Below are 13,162 nucleotides of genomic sequence, written 5' to 3'. Positions count from 1 at the left end.
GAATTTCTAGGAAAGTCTCTTCCCTTTTGGAAGAGACTTCAAAACTAAACCAAACCCAAACCAGAAACACCTCACCCCCACTCAAATAATTGTCAATATTTTTTTTCAGGACCTATTGGAATAGTTCACCAAAGAAGATGTTTTCTAAAACATCTTCTGTCAAAACTTTTGTGTTACTAAGCTCCAATTATTTAGATTCTGAATTCTTTGAAGATAGGGACTTTTATCTTCTACTTCCACTTGAGGTCTTGTTTTGTAATTTCTAGTACATCGGTGAATAACAGACACTAAATAAATGAAAATCCTTTAGATTTTAATATCAGAATAGTCCCTACTGTTGAGATCATGATTCTTTCCAAGTAGTCTTTATTTTATTCCCAAAGAAGTCAAGTGCATATACTCCTGAGAACTCGCAGTGCTCTAAGTGACCTCCAAAAGCCAATGTGGGACTTACACAGCAGCAGCAGATAAGGACAATTGCAAACGCCTGAAGAACTCCAGCTGTGCCCACCACCCATGTAAGGCGTAGAAAGAGAATTACTCCAAAAATGTTTTGTAGACATGGGAGGTAGACACCCATGAAAGTACCCATTTGGGGAGTCTGGAAAGAAAGATATAGACAAAAGAAAAATTATATAGTCAGCCATGAGATGTTCTTATTCTTTTACTTTTCTTTTTTGCAATTTGCTACCATTTTATTTTTTAATCTTTTCTATAAAAACTTGCTTCCTAATGACCATGTTTATCTTAAAGCAGAGATAATAAATTTAAGTAATATCTTCAAAAAGACATATATAAATCTCTAGAAAAGTCTGTCACTGTATTTCTAATATTCTTAGAGATACACATTTTTATTTTGCATAGGCTCTCATGTGTTTATTATATTCAGGAATGTGGCCCTCAACAATTTAAAAATTTCTGTTGTTTAGAGCTGTTAGATTTCTCTTTTCATTTAAAAATGGAATAATGACCTCATGGAAATCCTTTCGAATTGGGTAAAATTCATTATAGTAGTTAGAAAATGAAATAGATGGAAAAATGAAGATCATTTTATCCCTTTCAAAGAAAGAGCTAAACAATTAGAATGTTAAATTATACATATTGTCTCATATTTTAGAAAAACTGGTATTTAGTATTTAAAAAACGCTTCACTATAGATAGATGGCTTTGGCAGATGGGTGTGGACACACTTGTTATGCTATTCGCTCCCACATGGCTCATTCCCTCATATAGTTAGGTCTCTGTTCAAATATCACCTTCTCAGAAGGACTTTCTCTGTCCAGCCTACCTCAATTAGCAAACTCATCTGTCTGGCTCCTTTATCAGTCTTAGTCTCTGTAACCTTAATTAAACTTTTAAAAGCATTAATCAACACTTAATATGTAATATACTTTAACAGAGTTACAACAGTTTAAGGACTATCTCCCTACATAACAGCAGGGACACCACAAGTACTGCCTGTGCTGACAACAGTGCCCAGAATAGTTCCGATCATATATCAAGCATTTAATAAATAATTATTGAACACAGAATGATGCCATGGATCTTTCCCCCTTTCTTATGTATAGGGCTTTTAAAATTTATCCTTGTTATTCCAAGGCCTCACCTTGGTGGGCTTCTTTTTCCCCTCAGTGATGTTTTCTGCTTCTTCATGTTCCTTTGCTCCTTGTGTTAGATTAGTGTAATTGGCCATGCGGTTAAGGAGAGAAGATACTTTCGGTCTGGTGTCCATTTCTTCCTGTAAAGTCAGAAATATGGAAGAAATGAGTTGTGAAGAACACTGACAATAAGGATCAAAATAAACTTTCGACCATAAAACTGCAAAGTAAATGAGAAAATATTTCACATGTAAATATTTTAAGAAAATTTATTAATGAAACTATTTGTCCCTCATATTTAAAAGATCACAAAGGAGCTGGAAAATGTAGCTCAGTGATAGAGTACTTGCCTTGCATGTTCAAGGCCCAGGGTTTGATCACCCAGCACCACAAAAAATAAAAACAAAACAAAAAGCAGTATTTAATCAGGTCACTAAATCCTTATAAAATTATTTTTAAGGCATAAATTAAAATTTTATGTACTTATGGGTAACATGTTTTGATATGTGCATACACTGTGAAAAGATTTTATCAAGCTACTTAGCATATACATTGCCTCAAATATTATTTTTTTTGTGGTGAGACCATTTAAAATCTGCTGAGAAATTTTTTTAAAAAGGTTTTTTTTTTTTTTTTTTTTTGTAGTTGTAGATGGACAGAATGCCTTTATTTATTTTTTTATGTGGTGCTTAGGATCAAACTCAGTGCCTTACATATACTAAGCAAGTGCTCTGCCACTGAGCTACAGCCCCAGCCCTCGAGTAATTTTTGAGAATATATTTACTATAGTCATAATGTTATATAAACTAATCTGAAAAACTTATTCCTCCTGTCTCACTAAAACTTTATACTCTATGACTAACATCTCCCTGTCAGTCCTATCTCTGCCCCAGGTAACTACCATTCTGTTTTATACTTCTATGAGTTTGACTTTTTCAGATTCCACATTAAGTAGTATTGTATAAATAGACATTATGTAGTATTTGTCTATCTGTGCATGGCTCATTTTATTTAATATAAGGTTGTCCAGATTCATCCATGTGACCAACGACAGGATTTCCTTCTTTTTTAAGTAAATAGTAAACTATTACATTGTGTATGTATACCATATTTTCTCTGTCCATTTGTCCATTGAGAATACTTAAGAGTTGATTACATATCTTGGCTATTGTGAATAATACTATAATGAATAGGGAGTGCAGATATCTCTTTGGCATAATGATTTCATTTCCTTTGGAATATATACCCAGAAGTGGAATTGCTAGATCATGTAAGAATTCTATTTTTAATTTTTTGAAGAAACTCCATGCTGTTTTATGCTTAGAAATTTTTATTTTATTTTGTGGTTTTGGGGATCAAACCCAGGACCACATGCTTGCTAGGCAAGTGCTGTAACATTGAGCTATACCCTCAATCCCCTACATATAACACTCTTAAATGAAAACTCATTATTCTTTTTAGTAGCTATGAAACTTTATCTACAGTGCAAACAAAATAATGCAACCTAGAAAAGAATATTGGTAATATGATCCTTAACTATAACACCCCCTTTTGTGGGGGCTACTAACATTTATAGCAATTACTATCATTTTATCTATCTATCTATCTATCTATCTATCTATATATATATTTATTTGCTGTGCTAGGGATGGAACCCATGGTCTCGTGCATGCTAAGCTAATGCTCTATCACTGAGCTATATCCCCAACCATATGGTAATTAGTCTACCACCACCTTTGTCTGGCTTTGGACAGTGATTCAAGTGTCATATCTCCTAATATATTTTTTTAAAATAGTATTTCCTTTCAGCTTCCTTCAAACAAAGGTCTGAGGTGGATATTTTGTTTAATCACAAACGTTTGTCCTTAACCTATAAGACATATAGTAAAAATATAATTAGATTATATTTTATCTTAGATAATCTTATCTAAGTCCTTTTCATTATGCTAAGTGAAATAAGAAAAATACCACATGACCTTACTTATATGCATAATCTAAAAAAGTTGAACTTATAGAGTAGAATGGTGGTTACCAGAGGCTGAGGGCAGAAGAGGGAGATGTTAGTCACAGGGTAAGGCATAAAGGTTCAGTTAGAAGGAATGTTTTCAGATCTACTACACAACATGGTAACTACAGTTAATAATAATATATATTTCAAAATAACTTTAAAAAATTTCAAGGTTTGTACTACAAGTCCTCCTTAACTTGCAGCCTCTTCCTCAGTGGTTTTTGTTTAATTATAAGATAAATAACACTTTCCTCAAACAGCATTAAGAAATACACTGCTTTATACTTAGAAAATTATTCCAATGTAAATATTTAAATCATAGAAAAGCTAGATTGCAACATTCTTCATGTGACTTTTCTCCCTTACTTCATAGAAATGTGATTTAATGGGTACATGCTACAATTAGATTATACAGACAAAATTAACAATTACAAGTTATAACAATAACTACTATATTTTAAGAAAAAATTTAGTTGTAGATGAACACAATACCTTTATTTATTTATTTATTTTTGTGGTGCTGAGAATTGAACCTAGTGCCTCACATGTGCTAGGCAAGTGCTCTACCACTGAGCCACAACTCCCGCCCTAACTACTATATTTTATTTTAACATTGTTTATTATATTATCCAGTTTGTACTATTTTAAAACCAAATGGGACAGAAAATGTCTTATCTTGAAATTTCTGTTCCTTAAGTCTCTGTCCATAGTTTTCTCCAAAGTATTACCTCAAAGAGTGCCAAGTTTTTATCAAAATATTCATCTCCTTCTTCAAAATTGGAATTATTGAGGTAAGCATTTCGAGCTTTCTTATGCCCATCATCTGGAACAAAGGGTAAACCAAGTTAGTTTCTCATTAGCATTGAAGAAGTATCAGTACCAAATACCTGTGTGTTGCCTCTGTATTAATATAACTAATTTTCACATTTAGATTTAATGTAAGAGTAACAGAATTCAATCAGCATTGCGTGGAAAATGTGGCTATCTTTCCAAAAGGAGTAAAAGCAAACCTTTAATAAATAAATGTGGGTCATTCCTTTTTTTGATACAAAAAAAATAAAAAACCTTTGGAGACACTATACTTTGAGGATTCTAGCCTATAATGACTCATTCCTAAAGTTGCCTCAATCCAGGATGAGAAAAAAAAATAGTACATTTATTAAGTGCCTACTCAATGTACAATACAGTACTGGGCTACTTTACACACTTGTTATGGTTTGGATGTGATATGTCCCCCAAAAGCTCATGTATGAGACAATGTAAGGTTTAGAGGACAAATGATCGGGTTATGACAGCATTAACCCAATCAATGAATTAATTCTCCGATGGGAGTGAGTGAGTGGTAGCTGAGGCTGGTAAAGTTGTCTGGAGAAGGTGGGTCATTAGGGGCATGCCTTTGGGGTATATATTTTGTATCTGGTGAGTGAAGTCAGTCAGTCAGTCTCTCTTTCATCATGTGAGCTGCTTCCCTCTGCCACACTCTTCCACCATGATGTTCAGCCTCACCTGGAGTCCCAAGGAATGGAGCCTGCTGTCTATGTACTGAGATCTCTGAAACCATGAGCCCCCAAATAAACTTTTTCTCCTCTACAGTTGTTCTGGTTAGGTCTTTTAGTCACAGCAGCAAAAAAGCTAACTGAAATAACACTGTTGCTGTAAATAAGGAAAGAAAAATCTCTCTGACTTATTTGCTTATTTTTGGTACTATGTATTGCATCCAGGGTCTTGCACATGATGGGCAATTACTCTACCAGTGAGCTATACCCCCAGCCCTTTCAAATTTTATTTTGGAACCAAGTCTTGCTAAGTTACTTAGGCTGGCCTCAAACTTGTCATCCTTCTGCCTCAGCCTCCTGTAGCTGGGGATTATAGGCATGTGCCACCATGTATGGACCTTCTTCCACTTTTTTTTTTTTAATATTAAAAGAGGCACTCAGTGGAAATTTGATGAACCAGCTGTGAAGAAAAAAAAAATACTGAGCGCCCAAGACAGCAAAGTTTGTGTTGATTATCTCCTTAACTTTGTTTTTTATTGTGTAAAAGTTATATAATCTAGCAGGAGAGAATAGAAAAATAAGGAGTCCTAGTGGCCAAAAGTGGGATAAGTACTAAAAAAAAGAAATGATCTGAAATGCAGACACAAGAAGTATCCAAAATGATACTTTAAAAAATTAATCACCTTTGCAGAGTTGTTAAGAAAACAACACAGAACTCTGAAAACAGTAGAAGGAAAGAATCAAGTAATTACACTCTCTTTCTTATTCCAACTGTACTTCAGGATAACTAAATTGCTAAAAGAAAACTTCATTTTAGAAGCATTGTAGCTAATTTATGATAGATGGAATGATAAGACTTAGAGAAAAAGAGAATAATTTGCAACCCCTTTGAAAATAATAGATCTAGGGAAGGATCATCAATAGTTGCTAAAATCATTAGGGAAAGGGCTGAGGCAGAACCTTACAATTGGTGGACCAGGGTGGTACAGAGCCCACTGAAAGTAGGACAAGACAATGTCTTACTGTAACACAATGAAAAGCACACTGTACAACCTATGCTATATTATGAAAAGGATGGAAATTGAATCTAATTAAGCCTGCACATCTAACTACCAGTTTTCTCTTACACACAAACACATGCACACATACACACACACCACAAAGGATGAACATGTTAAATTAATGCCACCACAAGGATATAATCATCAAATTCATGACAAATAATATTATTTCTTCAGCAAATGTCATTAACCCAAAAAAAAAGTGAACTCTCATAGATTTGAGATATAACAATCAATTATTAAGATGTGAACTTTGGGGCTGGGGCTATAGCTCAGCAGCACAGTGCTTGCCTAGCGTGTGTGAGGTCCTGGGTTCGATTCTCAGCACCACATACAAATGAATAAATAGAATAAAGGTATTGTGAAAACAATTTTTTAAAAAAGATGTGATCCTGACATAAACAATTCAAATATAGAAAGATACTTTCAAAACAGAGAAATTTGAATACATGCCAGGTATTTTTTAAGGGGGTAAGTAAAACCGTATGATGCCTGGGATTTTCTTTAATATTCTAGGCAGCATACTACAGTGATACATGTACACCCATATTTACAGCACAATTACAGCACAATTCACAACAAATTATGGAAGCAGCCTAGGTGTCTGTCAGTGGATGAATGGATAAACAAAATGTGGTATATATATAGAATGGAGTTTTATTCAGTTATAAATAAAATGAAGTTATGCCATTTGAAGGAAACACATGTTAAGTGAAATAAGCCAGACTTAGAAAGTCAAGGGTCAGGGCTGGGCTTGTGGCTCAGTGGTAGAGCACTTGCCTACCACATGTGAGGCACTGGGTTTGATCCTTAGTACCACATAAAAATAAATAAAATAAAATAAAGGTATTGTGTCCATTTACAACAAAAAAAAAATATTTTAAAAAAGTCAAGGGTCTGATGTTTTCTCTCATATGTAGAAGCTAGAGGAAAAAAAGAGGGTGGGGGAATCTCATAAAAATATAAGGAAGATCAGTAGAATATAAGAAGATCAAGAAGAAGGAGGAGAAGAAAAGGGGAGGTACTGTGGGACAAAATTAACCAAATTATATTGTTAAATTGTGTACAAATATATAACAATGAATCCCATCATTTTGCATAATTATCATGCACCAATAAAAAATCTGAAGAAAAAAAATATTGTAGGAAAAATATAAGTGGAAATATGAAAAGCTTGGAAATGCTGCTAAAGCTGGGTAATGGGTTTATGGAAGTTCATTAAGGTATTCCACTTTTCTATACCTTTGGTATTTTCCAAAATAAAAAATTATTAAAAAAAGGAAAATGTAATTTCTTTCTTTCTTTAGTGGCTACTAAATGACACAGTTTAAATGATTACCACTTCTGAATGATTCATTTATTCAATTAAATCAAATATTTATTAAATTTCTATAATGTGCTGGGTGCTATTCTGGAGATATAGTAGTGGACAAGGCAATGAGACCCTGCTTTCACTCTGCCTATACTGAAGTCACAGAAGACAGAAAATATACAAGTTTAAAAAGCATTTCAAGAAGTGCTAAATTCAATGAAGAAAATAATGTAACAGGTACTGGGGTACACCATGACTGGGGGGGGTTGTGGGGAGGGCAACTTTAATCAAAATCATTAGTGTCTTCTAAAGCAGGCTCTCCAGAATCAAAACCAACCAAGCAACCTATCCCAGATTTATAATATCTGCCAATTTCTGTAGGGTAATTACTCACACATAACCAATTTCAAACTACTTATGTGAATACAGTGAAAATTGTTTTGAGAAGAGATGCACACAACTGTCTATTGTGAGTGGATATGAACAGGATGCAGCACAATCTTAGCATAGGATGGTAAGGGAAAGCCTGCATTTCAGGCAGAGAGAAAAGCAATTTCAAAAGATCTTAAAGCAAAAAAAAATCTTGGTAAATTCATTAAACAGGAAGGATAATATAACTGAAGTAGAGTAAGGAAAGGAAAGTGTAGTTAGAAAGGTATGTTGGAGTCAGATCATGTAGTTAGCCAACAGACAGTTCTTCCAAATTCACTTATTGAATAGTTCCCTCCTTTTCTACCTCCTTCCTTCCACCCCAAACACCTGGACTCAAGCGATCCTCCTGCGTCAACCTCCCAAATAGTTGGGACTACATTTGCATGCCACTGTGACACCTGTCCCTCTTTTTCTGATAGATCTATTTTAGAAAATAAACATGAGGGAGGTTGGAGCCAGGAGAGAGTGATATAAGAGTGTGCTATTGTTTTATTTTTTTCATCATTTGGGTTAATACATATGGCTTTTTGTCAAGTAAAAATCTTATAAAGAGGCCGGAAAAATGGGATAAATAATTTAGGATAGCAAAATGATTCAAATATATCAGTATTACCAATAATTATAATAATGTAAACAGACTAAAATTCACTAGTAAAAAATATAAAGATTGATGGATTGGTTTAAATAGCAAAATCCAGACATGGTGTTTATTAGAGACATAATATAAGGACATACAAAACGTTGAAAGTTGAGTTACACCACACAAATACCCCCCCCCCCCCCGAAAAAAAAGCTGGTATAATTTTGTTACTCAGATAAACCTGTGTTCAAGAGAAAAACTTAAAGATTAGAAGATAACTAAATAATAAGGTCTAATTTGCTAAGAAGGTACAACAATTTAAAAACATACATGCATTGTTCAGTTATTAATTTTTGTGCAAAAAATTGCCCCCACATTTATTGGCTTAAGCAATACACACACTTATTATCTCATAATTTGTTTAGGTAGCATTAAAAAAAGATTTTTTTTTGTAGTGCTGGGATGGGACCCAGGGTCTCACACATGCTAGGCAAGTGCTCTGCTACTAAGCTATATCCCCAATCCCATTAAATGTATGTGTGTGTTTTCTGCTGGGGACAGAACCCAGGGCCTTGCACATGCTAGGCAAGAGCTCTACTCTGAGCTAGATCCCTAGCAGTTAGGCAAATTTTTAGAAATCTGGAAACCTTTTTAAACTGTCACATTACTAATACATATGGACTGGGTTCTACTATCTTTTTCTTTTTTTTTCCCCAGGAATTTTTTTCCTTTTTATATATGCACAGGAATAATAAGCAATAAAAATCTATGTCCCAATAAGTCTAAAAAGAGATTTTTCAGCAAATACAAAATAAAAATTTGAAGTGATGAGAACGTATTGTTTCTTTTTTAAAAAATTATTTATTTATTCTAATTTGTTATACATGATAACAGAATGCAATTCACTTCATACTATACATATAAAGCACAATTTTTCAAGTCACTGATTGTACACAAAGTATTTTCACACCATTTGTGTCTTCATATACTTAGGGTAATGATGTCTAACTCATTCCACCACCATTCGTACTCCTTTGCCCCCTCCCTTCCCTTTGACCTATCTAAAGTTCCTCCATTCCTCCCATGTTCCCCCCAGCTCATTGCCATTATGAGTCAGCATCCTCATATCAAAGAAAACATTTGGCCTTTGTTTTTGTGGGATTGGCTTGCTTCACTTAGCATTTTATATTCTCCAACTTCATCCATCTATCTGCAAATGCCATGATTTTATTCTCTTTTAATACTGAGTTAATGTTCCACTGTGTATATATACCAAAGTTTCACTATCCATTCATCCACTGAAAGGCATCAAGGTTGATTCCACAATTAGCAATTGTGAATTGTACTACTATAAACACTGAATGTGGCTGTGTCCCTGTGGTATGCTGTTTTTAAGTCCTTTGGGTATAGTCTGAGGAGAGGAATAGCTGGATCAAATGGTGGTTCCATACCCAGTTTTCCAAGGAATCTTCATACTGCTTTCCAGGTTGGCACCAATTTGCAGTCCCACCAGCAATGTGTGAGTGTACCTTTTCCCCCACATCCTCGCCAACACTTATTTTTGTTTGTATTCTTGGTAGATGCCATTCTGACTGGAGTGAGATGATATCTTAGAGTAGTTTTCATTTACATTTCTCTAATTACTAGAATGTTGAACATTTTTTCATATGTTTGTTGACTTATTGTTTATCCTCTTCTGAGAAGTGTCTGTTCAGTTCGTTGGCCCATTTATTGAGTTATTTCTCTGTTTTTTTTTATTTCTTACATACATGACAATAGTGTAATGAATTACAATCATAATTATCCATTCACAACACCATTTTTCGTAACTCTGTATTTAAAGTATGTTCACGCCAAATTATGCCATTATACATGAGCTCTCTTATTATTTTTTTTTGCATTACAATTCTTAATACACCTTTATACCACAATTTATCATATCTCTGATTGTATATAAGGTATGTTGACACCAAATTCACATCTTCATATATGTATTTTGTATAATGATGAGGGTCTCCTTCCACCATCCATGCTATTCCCCTTCTCCCTCCCTTTCCCTCGCACCCCTATTCCCTATCTAGAGGTAATCTTCCTCCCTTGCTCTCCCTCCCAACCCCATTTTGGGAGGGAGAAGACATTTGGCATTTGTTTTTTTGGGATTGGCTAACTTCACATAGTATAATCTTCTCTAATGCCATCAATTTCCCTGCAAATGCCATGATCTTATTCTTTTTCTTTCTCTGTTTTATTTTCATTCTTTCTCTGCCACTCTCTTCCTTTCTGAAATTTTTGGTCTGTTTCCCTCTTATTCCATTCTTTTCTCTAGTTCCTCACTCTATTTCTATCCTTTTAACTATTCTCCTTAAGGTTTTACTTAAGGATATATTTCACTTAAAACAAATTATTAAATGAGACTAAACAATAATGTTCTCCCAAACCACATGAAGACTTTTGAGCCCTTCAGTTCCAACTCTCTTCCTAACTTATCCAATATTGCTATCCAATATTTATAGAAGTATTTTAAACCTCACAAATAAGATATTAAAATTATTTTATAGGGTAACAATTATTTGTGTTCAAGGTACACGTCTACCATTTCATTTGTTCAGTGCTCTTTGCTGCATTTCAGACTACTAGGCTTTTGGGATCACTTTCCTTTTTTCCTGAGATACATTCCTTAGAATTACTTTAGGAGGAGGTTTCTCAAGCTTACTACTGAATGTTTGAACTAAATAACTATTTGGTATAAGGACAGTCTTATAGGATGTTTAAGAGCATTCTTGGCCTCTACTCATATGCCAGTTGCATCTCCAAGTAGTGACAATCAAAGATGCCTCCAGGCCAAGTGTGGTGGCACATGCCTGTAATCCTAGCCTCTTGGGAGGCTGAAGCAGGAGGACCCCAAGTTAAAAGCCAGCCTCTGCAACTCAGCAAGACCCTGTCTCAAAATAAAAAATAAAAGGGCTAGGGATATGTCTCAGTGGTTAAGCACCCCTGGATTCAATCCCTGGTACAAATCATCATCATCATCATCATCATCATCATCATCATCATCATCATCATCATCTCCTGGGGCTGTGGTTGTGGCTCAGTGGTAGAGTGCTTGCCTTGCATGTGTGAGGCACTGGGTTTGAGTCTTAGCACCACATATAAATAAATGGATAAAATAAAGGTCCATCAACAACTAAAAAAAATAAATAAAAAATCTACAAACAAGACAGGCACAGTGGTATTCACCTATAATTGCAACTACTCAGGAGGATCACAAGTTCCAGGCCAGCCTGGTAGTACCTATCTCAAAACAAACAAGTATCTAAACATTTCTAAATATCCTGGGGAGGCAAAATTTCCCCTAATTGAAAATCACTACTTTAGAGCAAGCCTGATTGTTTGGGACATCTGATAAGGCCTTGTACAAAAGTAGGATCTCCGAAAGCCTTGGGCTGCTTCACCCCATTCCCTGAGATTGAGTAGAGAAAAGAGTCCACTTTCCTATTTAGATTAGATCATGACATTTACTGTAGCACAAAAGCATCAATCTTTGGCCAAAGTGGAAGTTTTCTTTTTCTTTTTACTAGATCTTTTTAGTTATATGCACTATTAGGGCTCCTTTTGAAAAAAAATAATAAATGCATGGAACATAATTTACTCTAATTCAGTCCTTTTCCTTCTCCTTCCCCATTTCTCTCCTCCACTCTACTAATCTTTCTGCTATTTGTTTAAATTAATGTCATGTGGATATACACAAAGGTGAGATTCACTGTGGTACACACACACACACACACACACACACGAAAGTTAGCTCTGATTCATTACACTGTTCTTCCCTTTTCCTATCTCTCCTCCCATCCCTTCTTAATCCCCTTCCTCCATTCCACTGATCTCTCTTCTATTTTGACGGAATCCCCCATTCACAATTTTCCCCCTAATTTTGTACTAGCTTCGGCATATCAGAGAAAACATTTGACCTTTACTTTTCTGGGTCTGACTTATTTCACTTAGCATGATGGTCTCCAGTTCCATTCATTTACTGGCAAATGCCATAATTTCATTCCTATTTATGGCTGCATAATACTCCATTATCAAGTGTTGATGAGGATGTTGGGGGAAAGCTACACTAATACATTGCTGGTGGGCCTACAAATTAGTACAACTGTTCTAGAAAGCAGTATGGAAATTTCTTAAAAAACATATGGAACCATCATATGTTACAGCTACCCCACTCCTCAGTATATAATTCAAAAGATAAAAAATCAACATACTATAGAGATACAGCCATATCAATGTTTATAGCAGCACAATTCAATACTGCCAAGCTATCGAACCAACATAGGTGCTTATCAACAGATGGCTAAGGAAAATGTGGCATATACCTACAATTATTTTAATTTTGTTCTTATTCCTATTTTGATAATCACAATTTTAGGTCAATAAAAATTCTGTGCACTCTTAGGTTTCCTAGTTTCTGTGATGCTGCTGAGCTTTCTTTCTTTTGTTCCTTTGATAATCTGTCCCTTCTCCTTTGGCTGCTTCATAGTATAGCCTTCTTTAGTCTTGGTCACTACTGAGACGCCAGGAAACAAACCAGATGGTGTGGAACTTCCAGGATTTCTGAGTAATACATAATCCCTAACTCTGCATGAACCAAGAACCTAAATCCATATTCTAGGGCTTT

The 13,162-nt window shown here is 34.9% G+C and overlaps 1 protein-coding gene across 3 annotated transcripts in view; it reads right to left on the bottom strand.

The window, feature by feature from the left end:
• Slc12a6 (solute carrier family 12 member 6) overlaps positions 1–13,162 on the bottom strand; it is a 94,175-nt gene that overhangs the window by 29,135 nt on the left and 51,878 nt on the right. For all 3 annotated transcript variants that reach the window (XM_027925750.2, XM_071608061.1, XM_027925752.2), the window contains 3 exons: positions 4,335–4,429; positions 1,607–1,738; positions 455–601 (listed from right to left, as the gene is read on the bottom strand). In XM_027925750.2, the coding sequence (XP_027781551.1) occupies positions 455–601; positions 1,607–1,738; positions 4,335–4,429 (374 nt within the window). The remainder of the gene's footprint in view (positions 1–454; positions 602–1,606; positions 1,739–4,334; positions 4,430–13,162) is intronic.

The sequence above is a fragment of the Marmota flaviventris genome, chromosome 2 (genome assembly GCF_047511675.1).
Source record: "Marmota flaviventris isolate mMarFla1 chromosome 2, mMarFla1.hap1, whole genome shotgun sequence".
Taxonomy (NCBI): Eukaryota; Metazoa; Chordata; class Mammalia; order Rodentia; family Sciuridae; genus Marmota; species Marmota flaviventris.
This window is presented reverse-complemented; position numbering and strand designations above follow the sequence as displayed.